The following is an 18,515-nucleotide window of genomic DNA, read 5'->3' as shown; positions in this document are numbered from 1 at the left end:
TAAAAACGACTCTACAAATAACAATGTTGACTCACTAGTTTAATAGCAGTTGGTTAGATAAATACTTGTATTGGAAATTTTCATACAGAAATGCAGTTGTTCAAATTTCAGAACACAAAGCCAATTCCAAGTGAAAGCGAATAAAATATTTCCCTTAGATACAATCTTGCCTTTATCATTGCTAGTTGATGGTTTATTTACAATGTGATATTAAGTGAGTGGTACAAATGTTAAGTGAGTGGTACAAATATTAAGTGAGTGGTACAAATAGTTGATGGTTTATTTACAAGGTGATATTAAGTGAGTGGTAAAATATTGTTTAAAGGAATGTCTTGACTTGGTTGGAAAGGTTACCATATGATTTAAGACACAAATAAATCAAGTTATTACAACCCTTCCTCCTCAACCACACATACTACACGCTCTGTGTTGAATCCCCCTGAAATGCCCACTAGGCCTAATTTTTTGGTAATAATAAGCAGGTAAAAAGGCTACTTGAGATAGAAATTAATTTTCAAAATTTTGCTATAATCCTTGAATACTTATTTGATAGAATTTTATTTTATGAACACTATATGCAATTTTAAAATGACATATAAAGGTAACAGTCTGTAGGAAAGCCTTTGTCTAATTCTATATATATATATGTATATATATTCTATATATATATATATGTATACATATATATATACATATATATATTTTTTCTTTTTTAGACAGGGTCTTGCTCTGCTGTCCAGGCTGGAGTGCAGTGGTATAATCATGGCTCACTTCAGCCTTGAGCTCCTGGCCTCAAGAGATCCTCCCACCTCAGCCTCCCACGTACAGGCATGTGCCACCATGCCTGCCTAATTATTTTATTTTGAAGGGACGAGGTTTTGCTCTGTTGCTCAGGCTAATCTTGAACTCCTGGACTCAAGTGATGCTCCTACCTTGGCCTCCCAAAGTGCTTGAATTATAGGCAAGAGCCAGTGCCCCACCCTTAATTTTGCTATTCTGAAGCTCTCCTCCATGTGTATCCAAGGATGTATGGACAAGAAGACCCCAGGGTGAATATTACTTATCTCACAGCAAGGGGAAACAAAAAATCCAAGTGCTTTTTCTTTCTTTCTTTTGAGACAGAGTCTTACTCTGTTGCCCAGGCTGGAGTGCAGTGGCATGATCTTGGCTCACTGCAACCTCTGCCTTCCGGGTGAGTCTTGTGCCTCAGCCTTCTGAGGAGCTGAGATTACAGGCACACACCACGACGCCCAGCTAATTTTTGTATTTTTAGTAGACATGAGTTTTCACCATGTTAGCCAGGCTGGTCTTGAACTCTTGGCCTCAAGCAATCTGCCCACCTCAGCTTCCCAAAGTCCTTGGATTACAGGCGTGAGCCACTGCGACCAGCCCCAAGTGTGTTTTCTTGTACACCATTTACTATCTTTTCTGTGTGAAGAGGCAAACTGTTTTTTTTTTTTTTTTTGGGGTGAAATTCACATCAAGTTAGCCATTTAAAGGGCACAATTCAGTGGCATTTAGTTCAGACACAATGTTATGCAACCACGATTTCTATCTAGTCCCAAAGCATTTTTATCACCCCCAAAGTAATCTTGTACCTGTTAATCAGTAGCTGCCCATAGTACTTTCACCCCAGCCCCAGAACACCAATCTGTGTCCTTTCTCTGTGGACTTACCTATTCTGAGTATTTCCTATAAATGGAAATGTACAATATGTGACTGTTTTTGTCTGGCTTCTTTCACTTTGCATAATGTTTTTGAGGTTCAATCACATTGTAGTATTTATTAGTGCCTCATTCACTTTCATGGACGAATAATATTTCATTGTATGTATATGGTACAACTGGTTTATCCACTCATCACTTGATAGACATCTGGGCTGTTTCTGCCATTCGGTTATTGTGAATAATGCTACTATGAACATGCTCACACACATACTTACTTGAGTTGCGTTTTCAATTCTATATACCAAGGAATGGAACTGCTGGGTCATATGGTAATTCTGTTTAACTTTTTGAGGAACTGCCAAACTACTTCCCACAGTGGCTGAACCATTTTATGCTCCCACCAGCAATGTGTGAGGGTTCTAATTTTTCTATACCTTTGCCAGCCCTTGTTATTTTTCAGTTCTCCCCACCCCATTATGGTCATCCTTGTAAATATGAAGTGGTATCTCATTGTGGTTTTGATTTGCATTCCGCCAATGATTAATGATGTTCAGCATCTTTTCATGAGTTTACTGGCCATTTGTATAACTTATTTGGGAAATTGTCTATTCAAGCCCTTTGCCCATTTTCCAATTGGGTTGTTTGTCTTTTTGTTGTTGAGTTATAAGAGTTGTTTATATTCTGGATACTAGATCTTTATTAGATATATTATTTGCAAATATTTTCTTCCATTCTATAGGCATCTTTTCATTTTCTTGGTAACATTCTTGGATGCAGAAACTTCTAATTTTGATTAAATCCAATTTATCTTTTGTTGTTGTTGCTTGTACTTTTGATACCATATTTAAGAATACACTGCCAAATTCAAGATCATGAAGATTTACCCCTATGTTTTTTTATAAGAGTCGTAGGATTTTAGGTTTTAATATACAAACAGCATTTTGTCTTGTTTTGTTTTGGAGACAGGGTGTCACTTTATCACCCAGGTTGGAGTGCAGTGGCACGAACACGCTCACTGCAGCCTCAACCTCCTGGGGTAAAGTGATCCTTCCACCTCAGCCTCCTGAGTAGCTGGGACTACAGGTGCACATCACCACGCCCAGCTAATTTTTGTATTTTTTGTACAGATGAGGTTTTGCCATGTTGCCCAGGTTGGTCTTGAACACCTGAGCTCAAGTGATCCACCTGCCTTGGCCTCCCAAAGTGCTGGGATTACAGGTGTGAGCCACCATGCCCGGCCCAACCACTGTGTTTTAAAGTATGCTATTTCAAGGAGGGAAGATAATTTGTTATGAGGGTGAACATGACAAAGATACATCCTCCTTTTTTATTTACTTATTTTAAAAGTAGATTGGTTAGTTGGGTTTGTAAGTGGTCGGTCTGGAACACCTTTGCAACATGGATTATCATAACTGACAGATGTTTCTGGAAGATCATGAGCTATCTCTTTCTTTCTGCACCTCTCCATATTTGTCTCTTGGACAGTGGTATCCCTGGGGAAGAAGGCAACATTCTCCAAAGTTGAATTATAAGTGAACATAAGAAAACACTAATGTGGCTGTGCGTGGTGGCTCACGCCTGTAACCACTGCACTTTGGGAGGCTGAGGTGGGCAGATCACTTGAGGTCAGGGGTTCCAGACCAGCCTGGGCAACATGGGGAAACCCTGTCTCTACTAAAAATATGAAAAAGAATTAGCCAGGTGTGGTGGCGCATGTAATCCCAGCTACTTGGGAGGCTGAGGCACGAGAATTGCTTGAACCTGTAAGGCGGAGGTTGTGATGAACAGAGATCATGCCACTGCACTCCAGCTTGGGCAACAGAGAAAGACTCTGTCCCAATAAAAGAAAATGCTAATGTGCATTCACAGTCAAAGGCTATAGCAGGTATTTGTTGATTGTTCTTGTTGACTATTCTATTCTTTTGGGAAAACCCATCACTTTCTCTAATTCTAAGTCCTAAAGTTGTGTCTTTAGCTTCTCAAGGGTGAGCTCTAGGCATAATTAGAGGTAATGAAAATCAATTTCAGACTTTTCCTGGGGCTCTGGAGACAGCCTTGTTATCTTTCCTATTAGATCCCATTTCACAAAGGCAGAATTGCTGACGGACAATTAAATACATAAAAATTATCTTTAGAAAACTTCAAATAGAAATATCTTTCATATGTATAGGATACAAACACTTCCCCTGTATTTTCTGTTCATGAAAATTTGGAGGTAGTACAGTTATAATTTATGTGCTAACTCTTATAAAACAGTGGAAAATACAAGGAATGAAAAAAATATAAAACAACAAATATCTGGCAGGAATATTCTAACATGGAAACAATGAAATTTTGATATGCTTTGAAAGAATACTCAAAAGCATAGATCAGCAAACTGTGTTCCAAGAAACTGTAACCAAAGTCAAATCCACTTCCTCTAACAGCCAGATAATATAAAAACAGCACTGTTCGAGTTTTTCTTGTTTTTATAAATGCTGATTTGGTCCTGTTTTTCTAGAAAATAGAGCCCTTACAGGATAAAGAAAAGGGATTAACTTAAAGTTATTCTGAAGTTCTAATTTTAAAACACATTAGCATATAAACCAAGAATGTATTAGGCAATAAACGAGATTAAAACAATACGTGGAAAATTTGGATATACCACTCTTAGCTATTAATGGGTTTCAATAGTAATACTTTTCAAATAAATTTTCACTTCACCTTTGTTTTCATCAAAACAACAAAATTCTAAATGTTGGGAGTAATCTGTCTCAATATTTATTTATTTAGAGATGGAGTCTTGCTCTGTTGCCCAGGCTGGAATGCAGTTCACGATCTCGGCTCACTGCAACCTCCACCTCCCAGGTTCAAGCAATTTTCCTGCCTCAGCCTCCTGAGTAGCTGGGATTACAGGTGCCCACCACCATGTCCGGCTAATTTTTGTAACCACAAAAATCACATGTAACCACACCCAATTACAGCAAATGACTGCAAGAAACTATAACGAATTTTTTTCTTGTTAATGTGTGCTGCAGACAATCTTCAGAGAAGTGACTTATTTCTGTTGGACTTTTCCTGGCTAACATTCCTAAGATAGTGCCATAGCTCTACGTACCTAGATCAAAGTTGTTGGAATTGAACAGGAATTCTGGTAAATAAAAGAACTCTGGGATAAGTTCTTTTACATCTGCCATGTTGTGCTTTGACGCTGAATACCAGGCCTCGCGCACACTGTGAAACATCCGGTCAGCCAGGTCAAAGTGGCCACCCTGTGGGCAGAATGAGAAGACACCTCTCTATTAGAGAACCGTTCCCACCTTACAGCTTCTGTCAAGTTCAAGAGCTTGAAAACTCCAACTATAGTTGGTGACGTTTCAATTTCCCATTATCCTACATTAAATACACACAAATTTTTAATAAACATAAAACATCTAATTCTCTTTGGGGTAATCCTTACAGACGGTTCTCTCTGCATTTGTTTTATAATCAAACTGAAATCCAAATGTAAAGATTTTAAAAAGTCATCCAAAAAATAGTAGATTTTAAAGAGACGACAAGGCTGTAAGAAATATGAGTTCTTCCATAGTTTGATGATGCCATCACAGGAAAATATTCTAATGTAAATCATCTACAGTTGGAAACATTCAAATTATGTTTGGCTAATTTTATAAATTAACATGATATGCAAGTTCTCATACTAATGAGAATTAAATGGAGAATTAGAAAAGGTGATCAGTTACAGACTGATAAAGCAAATTAAAATAGAAAAGGGATATTTTTGACTACGCAGCCTCATAGGTACACTACCCATCTTCTTCAGTCAAACCCCCTATGTTGCTGTGTTTTAAATTAACATGGTGTACCTGTCTTATGATGCTCACTATGGGAAAATGCCAAAGTCCATGCCATGGCTGCTAACGTCTGCCATACAATCTAGCCTGTTTCCTTGTTGACCTCTTCCCCTACAACTAACTTTCCTCCTTACTTACTCTATTCTGGACACACTGGCCCCCGGGCTGCTCCTCGAACATGTCAGGTATAAGACTGCCTTAGAGCCCTTGCACAAGCTCTTCCCTCTGCCTGGAACACATATCTCCAGATGTCTGCAGAAGCAACACCCTTACCTCCTTTAGACTTTTTTTCACAGGAGACCTACTCTGACTACTCTACTTAAAACTGCATCCCACCTTGCCCAACCTCCTGTTCTCCCCACTTCCCATCCCCCTTTCCGGACCTATATCTTTCTGATAGCTTTTATCACATTCTAAAACACCTTACAATTTTCTTATTTTTGATGTTTGGCTGTCTCCTTCAACTGAAATACATAAACTGCACAGGTAAGGCTTTTCTCTTTATTAACTGAAGTCTTCCCAAGTACCTGGAACAGTGCCTGGCACACAGTAAGTATTTATTAAAGATTTGCTGAATAAATGAATGAGAATGTACAGAAAAGCAATTATAATCGAGGAAACAGAGAATGAGCTGGAATATACCATGTTTTTGTAAAATAAAAATTGTTTAATTCAACCAGTTAGGGCTGGTTGAAAAATGTATGCTACTTATGTATTTGATTAAAGGTTGCTGGCACTTACTTGTTCTAAGCGAATTCTAGTTCATTAATCAATTTTGGTCCAGCAAAATTCTACTTTAGTTATGTAACTACTTTGTCACTAAAATTTCGCAGAGCTTCTTATAATAGAAGATAATGTTTTAAAAGGTGACATTTTAGATAGAAGTAGGCTTGTATAAAATAGAAAAACCCCAAATTTAAAGCTTTACCTGTAGCCTTAAGAATATCTGTGTGAAAGGCTCCATCCTTACAAGGTATGAGGCCACAATCATTGCAGATGAATAGTGGGTCCCATAGTGGTATGCAGGAGTTTCTCCTGTTTAAGAAAATTAAAGCACAATTGAAATCAAAAGAAGAAATATGAAAAATAAAATTGGTATTTACATTTGAAAATGCTAGCCTATGTGATAACTGTGACACTAAATGCAATTAGTACTGGCATTTGCAGCAGGAAAACTTCATGACACCACTATCCCTCTCTTCTACATTTGACAGTAAGTAGTCCAGATTAAGTATAGTCCAATGGCCTATTCCCACAAACTTAGTATGTCTACCAATTTCATGTTTTGAGGCTTACTATAATAGTTAACCCTTAATAGTAGACCATCTTCCACTAAAGCAGGATATTGACTTATAGTTTTTATTAGGTTCTGGCTTTGCAATTATATATTTCTCTAAATCATTGTTTATGAATATTAAGCACTTTTATATATTTTTACTGCATATTCTCCTTGGCAGAGTGGGGGGGCGGGGAAGAGCTCACATAGGGCTACAAGCTTAGGCTTTCTTTCTCCTTTGTTTTGCCTTTTTGAGGGAGAAACACAATAAACATTAAACATAATAAATAACAAGTAAACTATAAAGTTTTAGAGTATAGTAATTTTTTTTAAATGCAAAAGGGTTCCAAAAATTGCCTCAATAAAATTAAGGAGGGACAATAAATTCAAGTATGGTTCCTGAATTAAACATGATTAGAGACAGAGGCAGATTATGATGGGAAATTTCTGCCCTATGCAAAGCAGGAATACTTAGTTTTCCACCAATGCTCTGATAAACTATTTAAAATGCCTTCTAAGCATGGCCATAAGTTGACATGCAAACCTGATTCCTCTGCTATAATAATCTGCATATATGTGTGGACATATAATATATATAGATTTGATATATAAGCAATTTGAAGGAGGACGTAAGAATGTCAGACCGCTACATAATGACTTACTTTTGAAACTTGGGTACAAAGTCCAATGACAGAAAAAGTTCCTTACCATTAGGATCCTCCCAGTCTTTATACCGCTTCTTATACTGAGCTAATCGTTCATCTGTTTGTGCTCCCATTGGCTTAGCCAGGTTTCTAAACGTCTTGGGATTAGTAAGATCCACCTCCTAAAATACAAAATGTAACTCAATTCCAAGTTACTATACACTATCTAGCCTCACTAATGTAGATACAGTGGCTGTAGTGGACGATGATGATTTATAAACGCACTAGTATCTGTGGGGTCAAGCTGGTATAACTGGACTCCAAAATAATGCTATGTACGTACTGTTTATACACACTTTATAGACAGGCACATGGGAGTTTGTTAACCAATTCAGTTGGAAGACAAGTGCTTTGGAAATTACATGTTTCACAGAAGAAGCCGATCAGGATCCAGGTTTAGGGGATGAGGATTAAGAGGGAAAATGCTTCCAAGTCTTGGCAAGGACCCAGCAGGAGACTGTGGACACAATAGCTCCAATTCATCGATAACCTCATCACTCACATAATTGGAGGATCAGATCTCCCTTGTGTCCTCCCTCCCTCCACCCCCACCCTGTCTCCCTCCGTTACTTCTGAGCATTTTCTTCTCAGAGGTGATCTGGAAGTGATATAAACTAGAACACTCAGTAATTCTTTCACCTCTAAAAGATAACATCACACCAGATCAAGTAACTTCCCAATGAGATGGATTCTTCTAGTTTACCAGAGATTACTTTAAAAGTTGATGAGTTGACCTAATTCATATATTTAAAAGGAAACTAAAATTTACTCCCTGAGGATTTTAAAAGTGGAAATTTGAAATATGTGCCTGTGGCATATTTGTGTCCTTTTTATAGGACATCATGAATAACCAATTTTGCCAAACTTTTATTTTTAAAAATCTTGGGCAGGAGAAACTGATCTACATTTATGAATGTAAGTCAAGTTAGCATATTTGTTATCTCAAAGTTTATAGTAAAGTACCTTGTTTATATTTTCTGGTTAATTCAACAAATGTTAAAGTATGTACAAAGTACCAGGTGTCATCCTATGGGCTGAGAGTTGAGAGAGACATAAAATGGATTATGTGCTCAAGGACCTTGATCCTACAATTGAGTAGGGTCAAATGAATAGCAGGACAATGCTGTAAAAGAAAGCTCCCTGATTAAAATGGTGAAAAAAAAAACCCCAACATAGGTACCATGTTATACAGCTATAGGGCAGTGTGGGAATAGAAGGCAGAGGAGAAAAAGAACAGAAGGGTCCCCATCACAGGGCTGGTACTTGAGTGCCTCCTGAAGGATGAAGTGGAGCTGGTCAGTTGAGTTAGTTGGTGGAGAGAAGAAATGCACGATGGGCACCAGGCAGGTCAGGCTGTATGTGAAAAGCCACTAAATTACAGGAGAAGGAACTGGGGTGCTCCATGATAGCAGTTCTGGGAGTACATGAGGAATATATACACAGGGGCTACACTGAAAAGGTTGCTATAGTGAGGTTTTTCAACTCTCTCCCAAATTATGATGGTGATTCACTGAATAATTTTATTATTTATTTATTTTTACTTCATTATTTTATTTTTTTTTGAGACAGCTTCTTGCTCTGTTGCCCAGGCTGGAGTACAGTGGCACACTCGCAGCTCACAACAATCTCCACCTCACCAGCTCAAGTGATCCTCCCATTTCAGCCTCCTAAGTAGCTGGGACTACAGATGCATGCCACCATGCTTGGCTAATTTTTTGAAGAGATGGGGTTTGCCATGTTGCCCAGGCTGGTCTTGAACTCCTGGACTCAAGCAATCTGCCCTCCTCGGCCTCCCAAAGTTCTGGGGTTACAGGTGTGAGCCACAGCACCTGGTCACTGAATGATTTTAAACAGGGGGATGACTCAATTAGTGTTCCTGAAACCGGCTGCAGTGTAGAGGGCACACTGAAGGAAGGAGAGACTAGAGCATTAAGCCCAGTTAGGAGACTGCTGCAATGGTCCAATAAAAGATGTGGAGGGCCTGAAACAAGACACTAGGTACACTGATGGAGACAAAGGTAGACATGCCTTGGCCACTGAGCAGACATGGACAGTAGGAAAAGTATAATTTCCAGCCTGTAAGACAGCATGGATGATGGTGCCGTTTCCTGAGATGGGGAATATACAGTGAGGGTCAGAAATGCATCAGGACAATGAGGTAGAGAATTGAAGGTTCAGTAATGGGACCTGCCATGTTCCCGTGAGATACATATTCAAATATGAGTTGACAAAGTACTCCACTCCCTTCTCAGAAAACCACATTTCTTTTGGACTTCTTGTCTCTTTAAAAAAATCTACATTTTCTAACTTTCCTTGATTGACTTAAAGAAAAAATATTTTCATTTATCTATCTTTACTCCTGATCTCTTCTTTTCCTTTTATTATTTATTTATTGTGCATTAGGTATGCAAATTAACTATACAAGCAAATATACAGATTCACATATCAAATGCACTACGTACACCCATGCATATAGGGTGGATTTCCTTTCATTCTTTCATTAGACCAAAATTTTCTGAGGATAGAAGCTTTATCTTTCTCCTTAATATGTTGATGTCTAAAATTTCTGAAAGGATAAGCAGCCATGATTCTAGTGAATAAGAAGGTTCAATGAATTTCTGAATTTTAAAAACAATCTTTTTGTTTGTTTACCTAGGGCTAAGTGTCTTTTGTTTTGCCTGTTATGGTTCATTTCTGAACTAATCAGACGTCTATCAGACAGGAGGCAAAGGAAGAGGGGAATCAAAATATTCATATGCATCTATTTGTTCTTGATTTTGAGACTTCAGCCATGTACATGTTGAATTGTTGGAAATCTTCTACCAAGGCTTCTTGGAATAGTATAAAAAATTTCCCTTATATGGCAGGAATATTTTGTAGAAGAGTTACTTTGTGTTTTCCTAACAAACACTTCAAACTACGCAGATGGATTCTGACGTCCACCAATAGATGCAAATTAATCCGCACTTAAAGAAACTGAATAGATATTATGAATTAATGGCCAGTACTCAGTAAGTGGGTCAATTATCCAAACTTTTTACATGTCTGTGCTAAATGCTTCTCATCTATTTGAATTAAGTGCCTTTGCCTATTGAGAACATTAAACTACAAACCAAATAAAACATTTAGGCAACTGTAATTTTTTTTTTTTTCTTTTCGGAGACAGAGTCTTGCTTGGTCGCTCACCCAGTCTGGAAGGCAGTGGCGCGATCTTGGCTCACTGGAGCCTCCACCTCCTGGGCTAAAGCAATCCTCCCACCTCAGCCTCCTGAGTAGGTGGTGCAACTGGGGTCTGGCACCACACCTGGCTAATTTCTGTGATTTCAGTGGAGACAGGGTTTCGCCATGTTTCTCTGGCTGGTCTCGAAATCCTGGGCTCAAGTGATTCACCTCTCTTAGCCTCCCAAAGTGCTGGGATTTTAGGCATGAGCCACTGCACCCCGCTTCAATTGTTGTATTTTAAAATTATTTTTGAAAACGTGTTCTACTTAAGCAAAATGACTTAAGATTTACCTCTGAGTCGTAATCTGCAAGGATCCAGGGGAAGACAGGATACTGCATGAGATCATTATATGATCTGCCAGCCAAAGTGTTCAAATGCATCAAATATTGGAAGTTGCTGATTTCACCTCTCTGGAAAAAGATAAATATTCATTTTTGAGCAATCTTATTTCCACTATGTTCAGCTTTTAAAATTTTATATGCAAAATGATGTAAAAGGACAGTTTCTTTTTAACAGATTTCAGAACAATGAAATACTTTTTTTCTTCTAACAAGAATGAAAATAAAACATTTTCTCTATGGTATATATTTTATGGATAATTAAAGTGCTTTTAACTGTATGACTTCTACTCTAACTACAAACTTCTAAGGAAGCTCATATATTCATTAAACTTACCTCCCATCTCTGAGTCACAGACTTCTCTCCGACCAAAGTGCTAAGCAACCCAGATCTAAAAGCAATACATAATACAATAAATTACAAGCAATAAAATTTTAAATCTGAAAAATCATAAAGTTGAAAAATTTAAGTCACCTGGTCCAGGAATTTTTCAAACTATGGAGGATCTATTAATGGGTCATAAAATCAGTTTAGTGGGTTGTGATTAGCATTTTGAAATATGAAGTAACACAGAACTGAACTGAAGAAAACAGAGGACATCAGAAGGCATCACATATAGTAAGAAAAAGTATTTTTTTGTGAATTTTGTTTGAGTTGAGTATTTATAACTCCATTTATGTGTCTTGGGATGAATGTAATATGTATTTTTTACTCTAGGTCATATTCAAAAGATTTGGAAGAACACTGATCTAGTTCAACTTTCTGTTTTTTTTTGAGACGGAGTCTCACTCTGTCACCCAGGCTGGATTGCAGTGGAACAGTCTCGGCTCACTGTAGCCTCTGCCTCCTGGGTTCTAGTGATTCTCTGGCCTCAGCCTCCTGGGTAGCTGGGATTACACGCACTCGCCACCACGCCCAGCTAATTTTTGTATTTTTAGTAGAGGCATGGTTTCACCATGTTGGCCAGGTCTCGAACTCCTGACCTCAGGTGATCCTCCCACCTCGGCCTCCCAAAGTGCTAGGATTACAGGCATAAGCCACAGTGCGTGGGCCTTCTTTTTAAAACTATTTTATAATTTATTTTTTGTAGAGATGGGGTCTTGGTATGTTGCCCAGGTTGGTCTCAAGATCCTGGCCTCAAACGATCCTCCTAACTCGGCCTCCCAAATGATTAGGACTTCAGGCATGAGCCATACTCTAACCATAGTCTAACTTTCTTATTTTTACTATAATCACTAGGTAAACAGATCCAAGCATACTTAATTAGAATAATTGAAATATTATATAATATTCTGTACATAGTAGGTATATAATGCATTAAATAAGTGAATGAAAATATGAATATTGTGTAACAGGAAAGTCATTGCTGTCCAGGTCATTTAAAATTTAAACATTACTTTTTTGGGGACAGCAGACTTCCTTAAAATGTTATAAAATCCTATTTAAGGTTTATCAGCTTTATAATATTGATAATTAATAATTGGTCATGGAACCAGGAGAAAGTATTCATATATTTTCTTTTCTGAAAGGAAATTAATACATTTGTAAACCTTAGATCCTAAACACATCCAGCTCGATGGTACTATTTTCCACTTTGAGATAGTCTTTCCATCAGGCAAATTGAATGTACAAGATACTCTCTTCGGAAAAATAGCCATGATCACTCTTCAACATCGTAAGAAAGAGGGTAACTGAAATGGAACATTAAATTGGAAATGAATTTCTGTTTCTTGCCTCTGAGCTCTTAAAAGTTCTTTAAGAACTGCCAACTCAGCACAGGCAGTAGCAAGAACAAAGAAATAGCAAGTTTAAGATTATCTAGGAAGCAGTAGCAATTCGCTTACAAGCAGAAAAAAGGCTCATTATGTTTTTAAGGAAATCTTTCACTTCCTGTATTTATGTTAACAACAACACAAATGATTAGGAGCAGAACATGTTTCTGGGGTTAACAAAAGCATATATTTAGCATTGTATTTGTTAAGGCTTGGCTATAGAAAAATAAAAACAAAACTTAAAAGAGAAATACACAAAGTATTTAGATGCACACAGACTGGAATCAAATTTATTTACAAATTACAGAATCTCTAGAACTTGTAAAAGTCATTTTCTTGCATGCTCTAATAATTAATTGACAGCCCCAAAGCACTGCTTCTTTCCAGTTGATTATAAAGGGCTACCAGTCACTGAGTGATATAAATGGAACTGGGTCTATAGATTCTTGAAATGGCTATGTTATCTAGAAGGCCTCGGTAAGATGAAGCACAGCTGTAAGAAGCATAAAGGAATCAATGATAGGTCAGAATACATAAAAACAGAAGTTTAAATGTAAATGTCAAAAAGCAAAACTTAGAGGAAAACTGGGAAATCTGCAACAAATATGACAAGCAAAGGAGTAATATCGTACGGTAAAAAAACCCTATACAAATTGATAAGATCTCAAAGGAAAAATAGGTAAAAGATACGGACAATTTACAAAAGTGATTTTAAATGGTTAATAAACATATACAGAGCTCATGTTTACTAATAATCAAAGAAACATACATTTAAAAAATGAGAAAACATTTTATAAAATCAATAAAATAAAAAAATTAATATACAGGCCAGGCACAGGGGCTCATGCTTGTAATTCCAGCACTTTGGGAGGCTGAGGCAGGCGGATCGCGAGGTCAGGAGTTTGAGAGCAGCCTGGCCAATATGGTGAAATCCCATCACTACTAAAAATACAAAAATTAGCCAGGTGTGGTGGCACGCACCTGTAGTCCCAGCTACTCGGGAGACTGAGGCAGAAAAATCACTTGAACCTTGGAGGTGGAGGCTGCAGTGAACTGAGATCATGCCACTGCACTCCAGCCTGGGCAACAGTGTAAGACTCCGTCTCAAAAAATAATAATAATAATAATAATATACAAAGTTAGCAAGTATCTATTGAGACAAACTTATCCACTAATAGTACAATATAAACTTGAATAGTTTTTATGAATATCAAGCTGGTTTTGTGTATTGAGAGCCTTAAAATTCCTACTCTTTGTTTTATTAAGGGGACTCTACTACAATAAAATAGTGAAGAATCATAGCCGGGCGTGGTGACTCATGCCTGTAATCCCAGCGCTTTGAGGGGCCAAGATGGGTGGATCACTTGAGGCCAGAAGTTTGAGACCACCCAGGCCAACATGGAGAAACTCCTTCTCTACTAAAAATACAAAAATTAGACAGGCATGGTAGCACATGCTTGTAATCCCAGCTACTCGGGAGGCTGAGGCTTGAATCAGGCTGAGAAGTGCTCAGCCTGATGCTGAGAATCGCTTGAGCCCAGGAGGCAGAGGTTGCAGTGAGCCAAGATCACGCCATTGCACTCCAGCCTGGGTGACAGAGGGAAACTCTGTCTCAAAAGAAAAAAATTAAAAAAAAAAGGAAGAATCACATTTCCAGTCTTATGATAAGAAAACCTGATAAATGCCAGGTGCAGTGGCTCACGCCTGTAATCCCAGCACTTTGGGAGGCCGAGGTGGGCAGATCACCTGAGATCAGTAGTTTGAGACCAGCCTGACCAACGTGGCAAAACCCTGTCTCTACTAAAAATACAAAAATTATCCAGGTGTGGTGGCAGGCACCTGTAATCCCAGCTACTCGGGAGGCTGAGGCAGGAGAATCGCATGAACCCAGGAGGTTGCAGTGAGCCAAGACGTGCCATTGCACTCTAGCCTGGTTGACAGAGCGAGACTCCATCTCATAATAATAATAATAATAATAATAATAATAATAATAAAGCAAAAACCTGATAAAGATGAAATATCCAAAAATTACATGATGTTTTATATATATGTGATGAATAGATAGCAAATGATAGTTATGTTTCTGAATAGTTTTTAAAGATGAGAGGGAATATTTAAATATAACACTGAATAGAAGAAGCAGCATTTAGAGTATAAACTCAATTATGCACACAGCAATACTCATGCTTTAAAGAACAGAAGGGAATTGATCAAAATGTAAGCAGTGATTTGACATAGTGATTATGCATACCTTTTTTTTTTCTTCCTTTAGTTTTCAGTATTTTAAAAAAAATTTGCAACCACCAGGGGAAAAACACTCATCTAAAATGTTAAATAATACTGTCCAGATATGAATCATCCCAACTTCACTATTAAACTGTAATATGCAAGGAACAAACCACCTACCCCTGCTCCACACTCGTGTTTGGTCGTTGCCCAGATACAGATTCTGAACTGTCCGTTAGAGATGGCACTACAGCCAAAAACCTGAAAAATTTAAAATAGCATAAAATTGCAAGTGAAGTCTCAGTCACGATCTAATGGGAAGCCTAAGAAAGGATGATTCATTTAGATTTTCATAGTTGCGTCTACCCTCCCACAACCCACTAAATGGCAGGCAAAAGGAATACATAAATTTTGGACTTCTCTGAATAGGAAATAATTTCTTAGCACTGAAAACAATAGCACCTTTAGAAATTAAAAAATCAGATAAGTAAAAGTGAATCTCAATCACTTTACTTAGCTCTTCCCATATGTGAAAGGAGTTTTGGGTTACCAATCAACATCCACAAGCCCTTTATTTGAAGAACCACCCTCATTTCCCAGGTGCTCACAGGTAATATTACTGTACTGCAATGAGAAGCAATGTTGGATGGTTTAGTTATTCCTCATGGAAATAATCTGAAATATAAAATTTTCTATAATGGAGGGATTGCCAGGATCTATATCACCCTTCAAAGAACAAGAGAATGCCTCTCATCTACGTGGTTAATTCAGAATAGCCTTATTATTCACACATTCAAGAGAATTATCTTTAAGCACCAGAGATGTGTGTTGTTTTTCCTTTTTTAAAAAATTTATAGGCTGTGTGTGGTGGCTCACGCCTGTAATCTCAACACTTTGGGAGGCCAAGGCGGGCAGATCATGAGGTCAGGAGATCGAGACCATCCTGGCCAACATGGTGAAACTCCATCTCTACTAAAAATACAAAAATTAGCTGGGTGTGGTGGTGCGCCTTGAAATCCAAGCTACTTGGGAGGCTGAGGCAGGAAAATTGTTTGAACCCGGGAGGCGGAGGTTGCAGTGCGCTGAGATTGCGCCATTGCACTCCAGCCTGGTGACAGAGCAAGACTTTGTCTACAAAAAAAAAAAAAATTATTACCTTTTTTTGAAACTGCCTTGCTCACTCAGGCTAGAGTGCAGTGGTGTGATCGTGGCTTACTATAACCTTGACCTCCCGGGCTTAAGCAATCCTCCCGCCTCAACCTCCCATTACAGGCATGCGCCACCATGCCCGGCTAATTATTTTATTTTTTATGGAGACAGGGTCTCACTATGTTCCCCAGGCTGGTCTTGAACTCCTAGACCAAAGTGATCCTCCCTCCTTGGCCTCCCAAAGTGCTAAGAGTATGAGCGTGAGCCATTGCACAGCTTGGCCTGTTTTTCACTTAAAAGGTAAATTTTAAATATAGTTTATTAAAGATAAAAATATGCTTAGATTAGATTAACTGCTTTATTTAGCTATACTACTTTTTCAAGGATGAAGGTATCCAACATCCCTTCCATGGCCAGAGAAAAGTCCCACGTAAATTAAATTTACTCAGTCCTTGCATTCAATAGCAAGAAACTGCATTGGCTTCATTTTGGTAAATACTAAGAAAGCCTATTTTGAAACTAAAGTTTTATTTTTGGCTGGGCACAGTGGGTGGCTCACGCCTGTAATCCCAGCACTTTGGGAGGCTGAGGCGGGCGGATCACAAGGTCAGGAGATCAAGACCATCCTGGCTAACACGGTGAAACTCCGTCTCTACTAAAAATACAAAAAATAAGCCAGGCATGGTGGTGGGTGCCTGTAGTTCCAGCTACTCGGGAGGCTGAGACAGGAGAATGGCGTGAACCCAGGAGGCAGAGTTTGCAGTGAGCCGAGATCACGCCACTGTACTCTAGCCTGGGCGACAGAACGAGACTCCCTCTCAAAAAAAAAAAAGAAAAAAAAGAAACTAAAGTTTTATTTTTAAAGCTCCAGTTTCATCATCCTTTGTATTTAGAGACACAGGACTTAGTGATAAAAGTAGTTTTTGATGATCTCTACTATAAGTTACCAGGAGGAATAATGGTATGTCACAATAGAATTGCATCATTTTAAAAGTTAGAAGAATAACTGTTTCAAGAGGCTGGCAAAAATAATACAAATTATTTTCTTCAAAGATGTTGGCTCATTGATTTAGATTTTTAAAAACTAGCAAAACTGAGAAAAGATTCCCCTTCCCATATCTTCCCATAATAGTATACAAAGTGTTCCCAATAAACAAGACCTTTGATAGACTTTGTTTCTAATTCCTTTCTGAAAAGCAAGGAGGTAATTCCGTCCATCTCCAGAGAAAACTTCCACAGCAATAGGCTGAAATGATCAGAGAGAAAAACGTTAAGAAAAAACAGAAGTTCACAAATAAAATTATATATTAACTTTTCCACTATAAATTTCTACAATGTTCAAGAAGTTAATTTGCGGCTGGGCACGGTGGCTCACGCCTGTAATCCCAGCACTTTGGGAGGCCGAGGCGGGTGGATCACAAGGTCAGGAGATCGAGACCATACTGGCTAACATGGTGAAATCCCGTCTCTACTAAAAAATACAAAAAATTAGCCGGGCTTGGTGGCGGGCACCTGTAGTCCCAGCTATTTGGGAGGCTGAGGCAGGAGAATGGCGTGATCATGGGAGGCGGAGCTTGCAGTGAGCCAAGATCGCGCCACTGCACTCCAGCCTGGGTGACAGAGCGAGACTCCGTCTCAGAAAAAAAAAAAAAAGAAGTTAATTTGCTGACACTTTTAGAGTCATGAATTCCCTGCAGATTAAACTATACAATAAACAGATATTTCTTATTCTGCTCAATTTATTTCTAAAGTCTTTAATAACAGAATAAAAAAGTAATTAAAATTTTATAATTATAATTTTATAAAATTATAGTAAGGATGTAATTTTTATATTAGAAGAAAACCAAAATGATTTGGATAGCTACAGGGAAAAATGGATAGCAAAGATAATTACCCAAATTTTAGGCTGTGTTTAAACAAGAGAAATGCATTATACAAAATCAGGCATCCATGTGACCTGAGTCTGTCTATAACCAAATCTAAGGATTATTCTAAATGCAGATCCTGGCCCGCCACGGTGGCTCACGCCTGTAATCCCAGCACTTTGGGAGGCCAAGGCAGGTGGATCACGAGGTCAGGAGATTGAGACCATCCTGGCTAACATGGTGAAACTCCGTCTCTACTAAAAAACACAAAAAAATTAGCTAGGCATGGTGGCAGGCGCCTCTAGTCCCAGCTACTCAGGAGGCTGAGGCAGGAGAATGGTGTGAACCAGGAAGGTGGAGCATGCAGTGAGCCTAGATCGTGCCACTGCAGTCCAGCCTGGGTGACAGAGCAAGACTCCATCTCAAAAAAAAAAAAAAAAAAAAAAAAATGCAGATCCTAT

The 18,515-nt window shown here is 38.4% G+C and overlaps 1 protein-coding gene across 11 annotated transcripts in view; it reads right to left on the bottom strand.

The window, feature by feature from the left end:
* The window catches only part of WDFY3 (WD repeat and FYVE domain containing 3), a 303,634-nt gene that overhangs the window by 28,013 nt on the left and 257,106 nt on the right, over positions 1–18,515 (bottom strand). For all 11 annotated transcript variants that reach the window (XM_055297102.2, XM_055297104.2, XM_063611171.1 and 8 more), the window contains 7 exons: positions 17,350–17,435; positions 15,221–15,301; positions 11,379–11,433; positions 10,994–11,113; positions 7,485–7,602; positions 6,429–6,535; positions 4,765–4,918 (listed from right to left, as the gene is read on the bottom strand). In XM_055297102.2, the coding sequence (XP_055153077.2) occupies positions 4,765–4,918; positions 6,429–6,535; positions 7,485–7,602; positions 10,994–11,113; positions 11,379–11,433; positions 15,221–15,301; positions 17,350–17,435 (721 nt within the window). The remainder of the gene's footprint in view (positions 1–4,764; positions 4,919–6,428; positions 6,536–7,484; positions 7,603–10,993; positions 11,114–11,378; positions 11,434–15,220; positions 15,302–17,349; positions 17,436–18,515) is intronic.

The sequence above is a fragment of the Symphalangus syndactylus genome, chromosome 10 (genome assembly GCF_028878055.3).
Source record: "Symphalangus syndactylus isolate Jambi chromosome 10, NHGRI_mSymSyn1-v2.1_pri, whole genome shotgun sequence".
NCBI classification, from domain to species: domain Eukaryota; kingdom Metazoa; phylum Chordata; class Mammalia; order Primates; family Hylobatidae; genus Symphalangus; species Symphalangus syndactylus.
The sequence above is the reverse complement of the archived record's forward strand: the minus strand, read 5'-3'. Positions and strand labels throughout refer to the sequence as shown.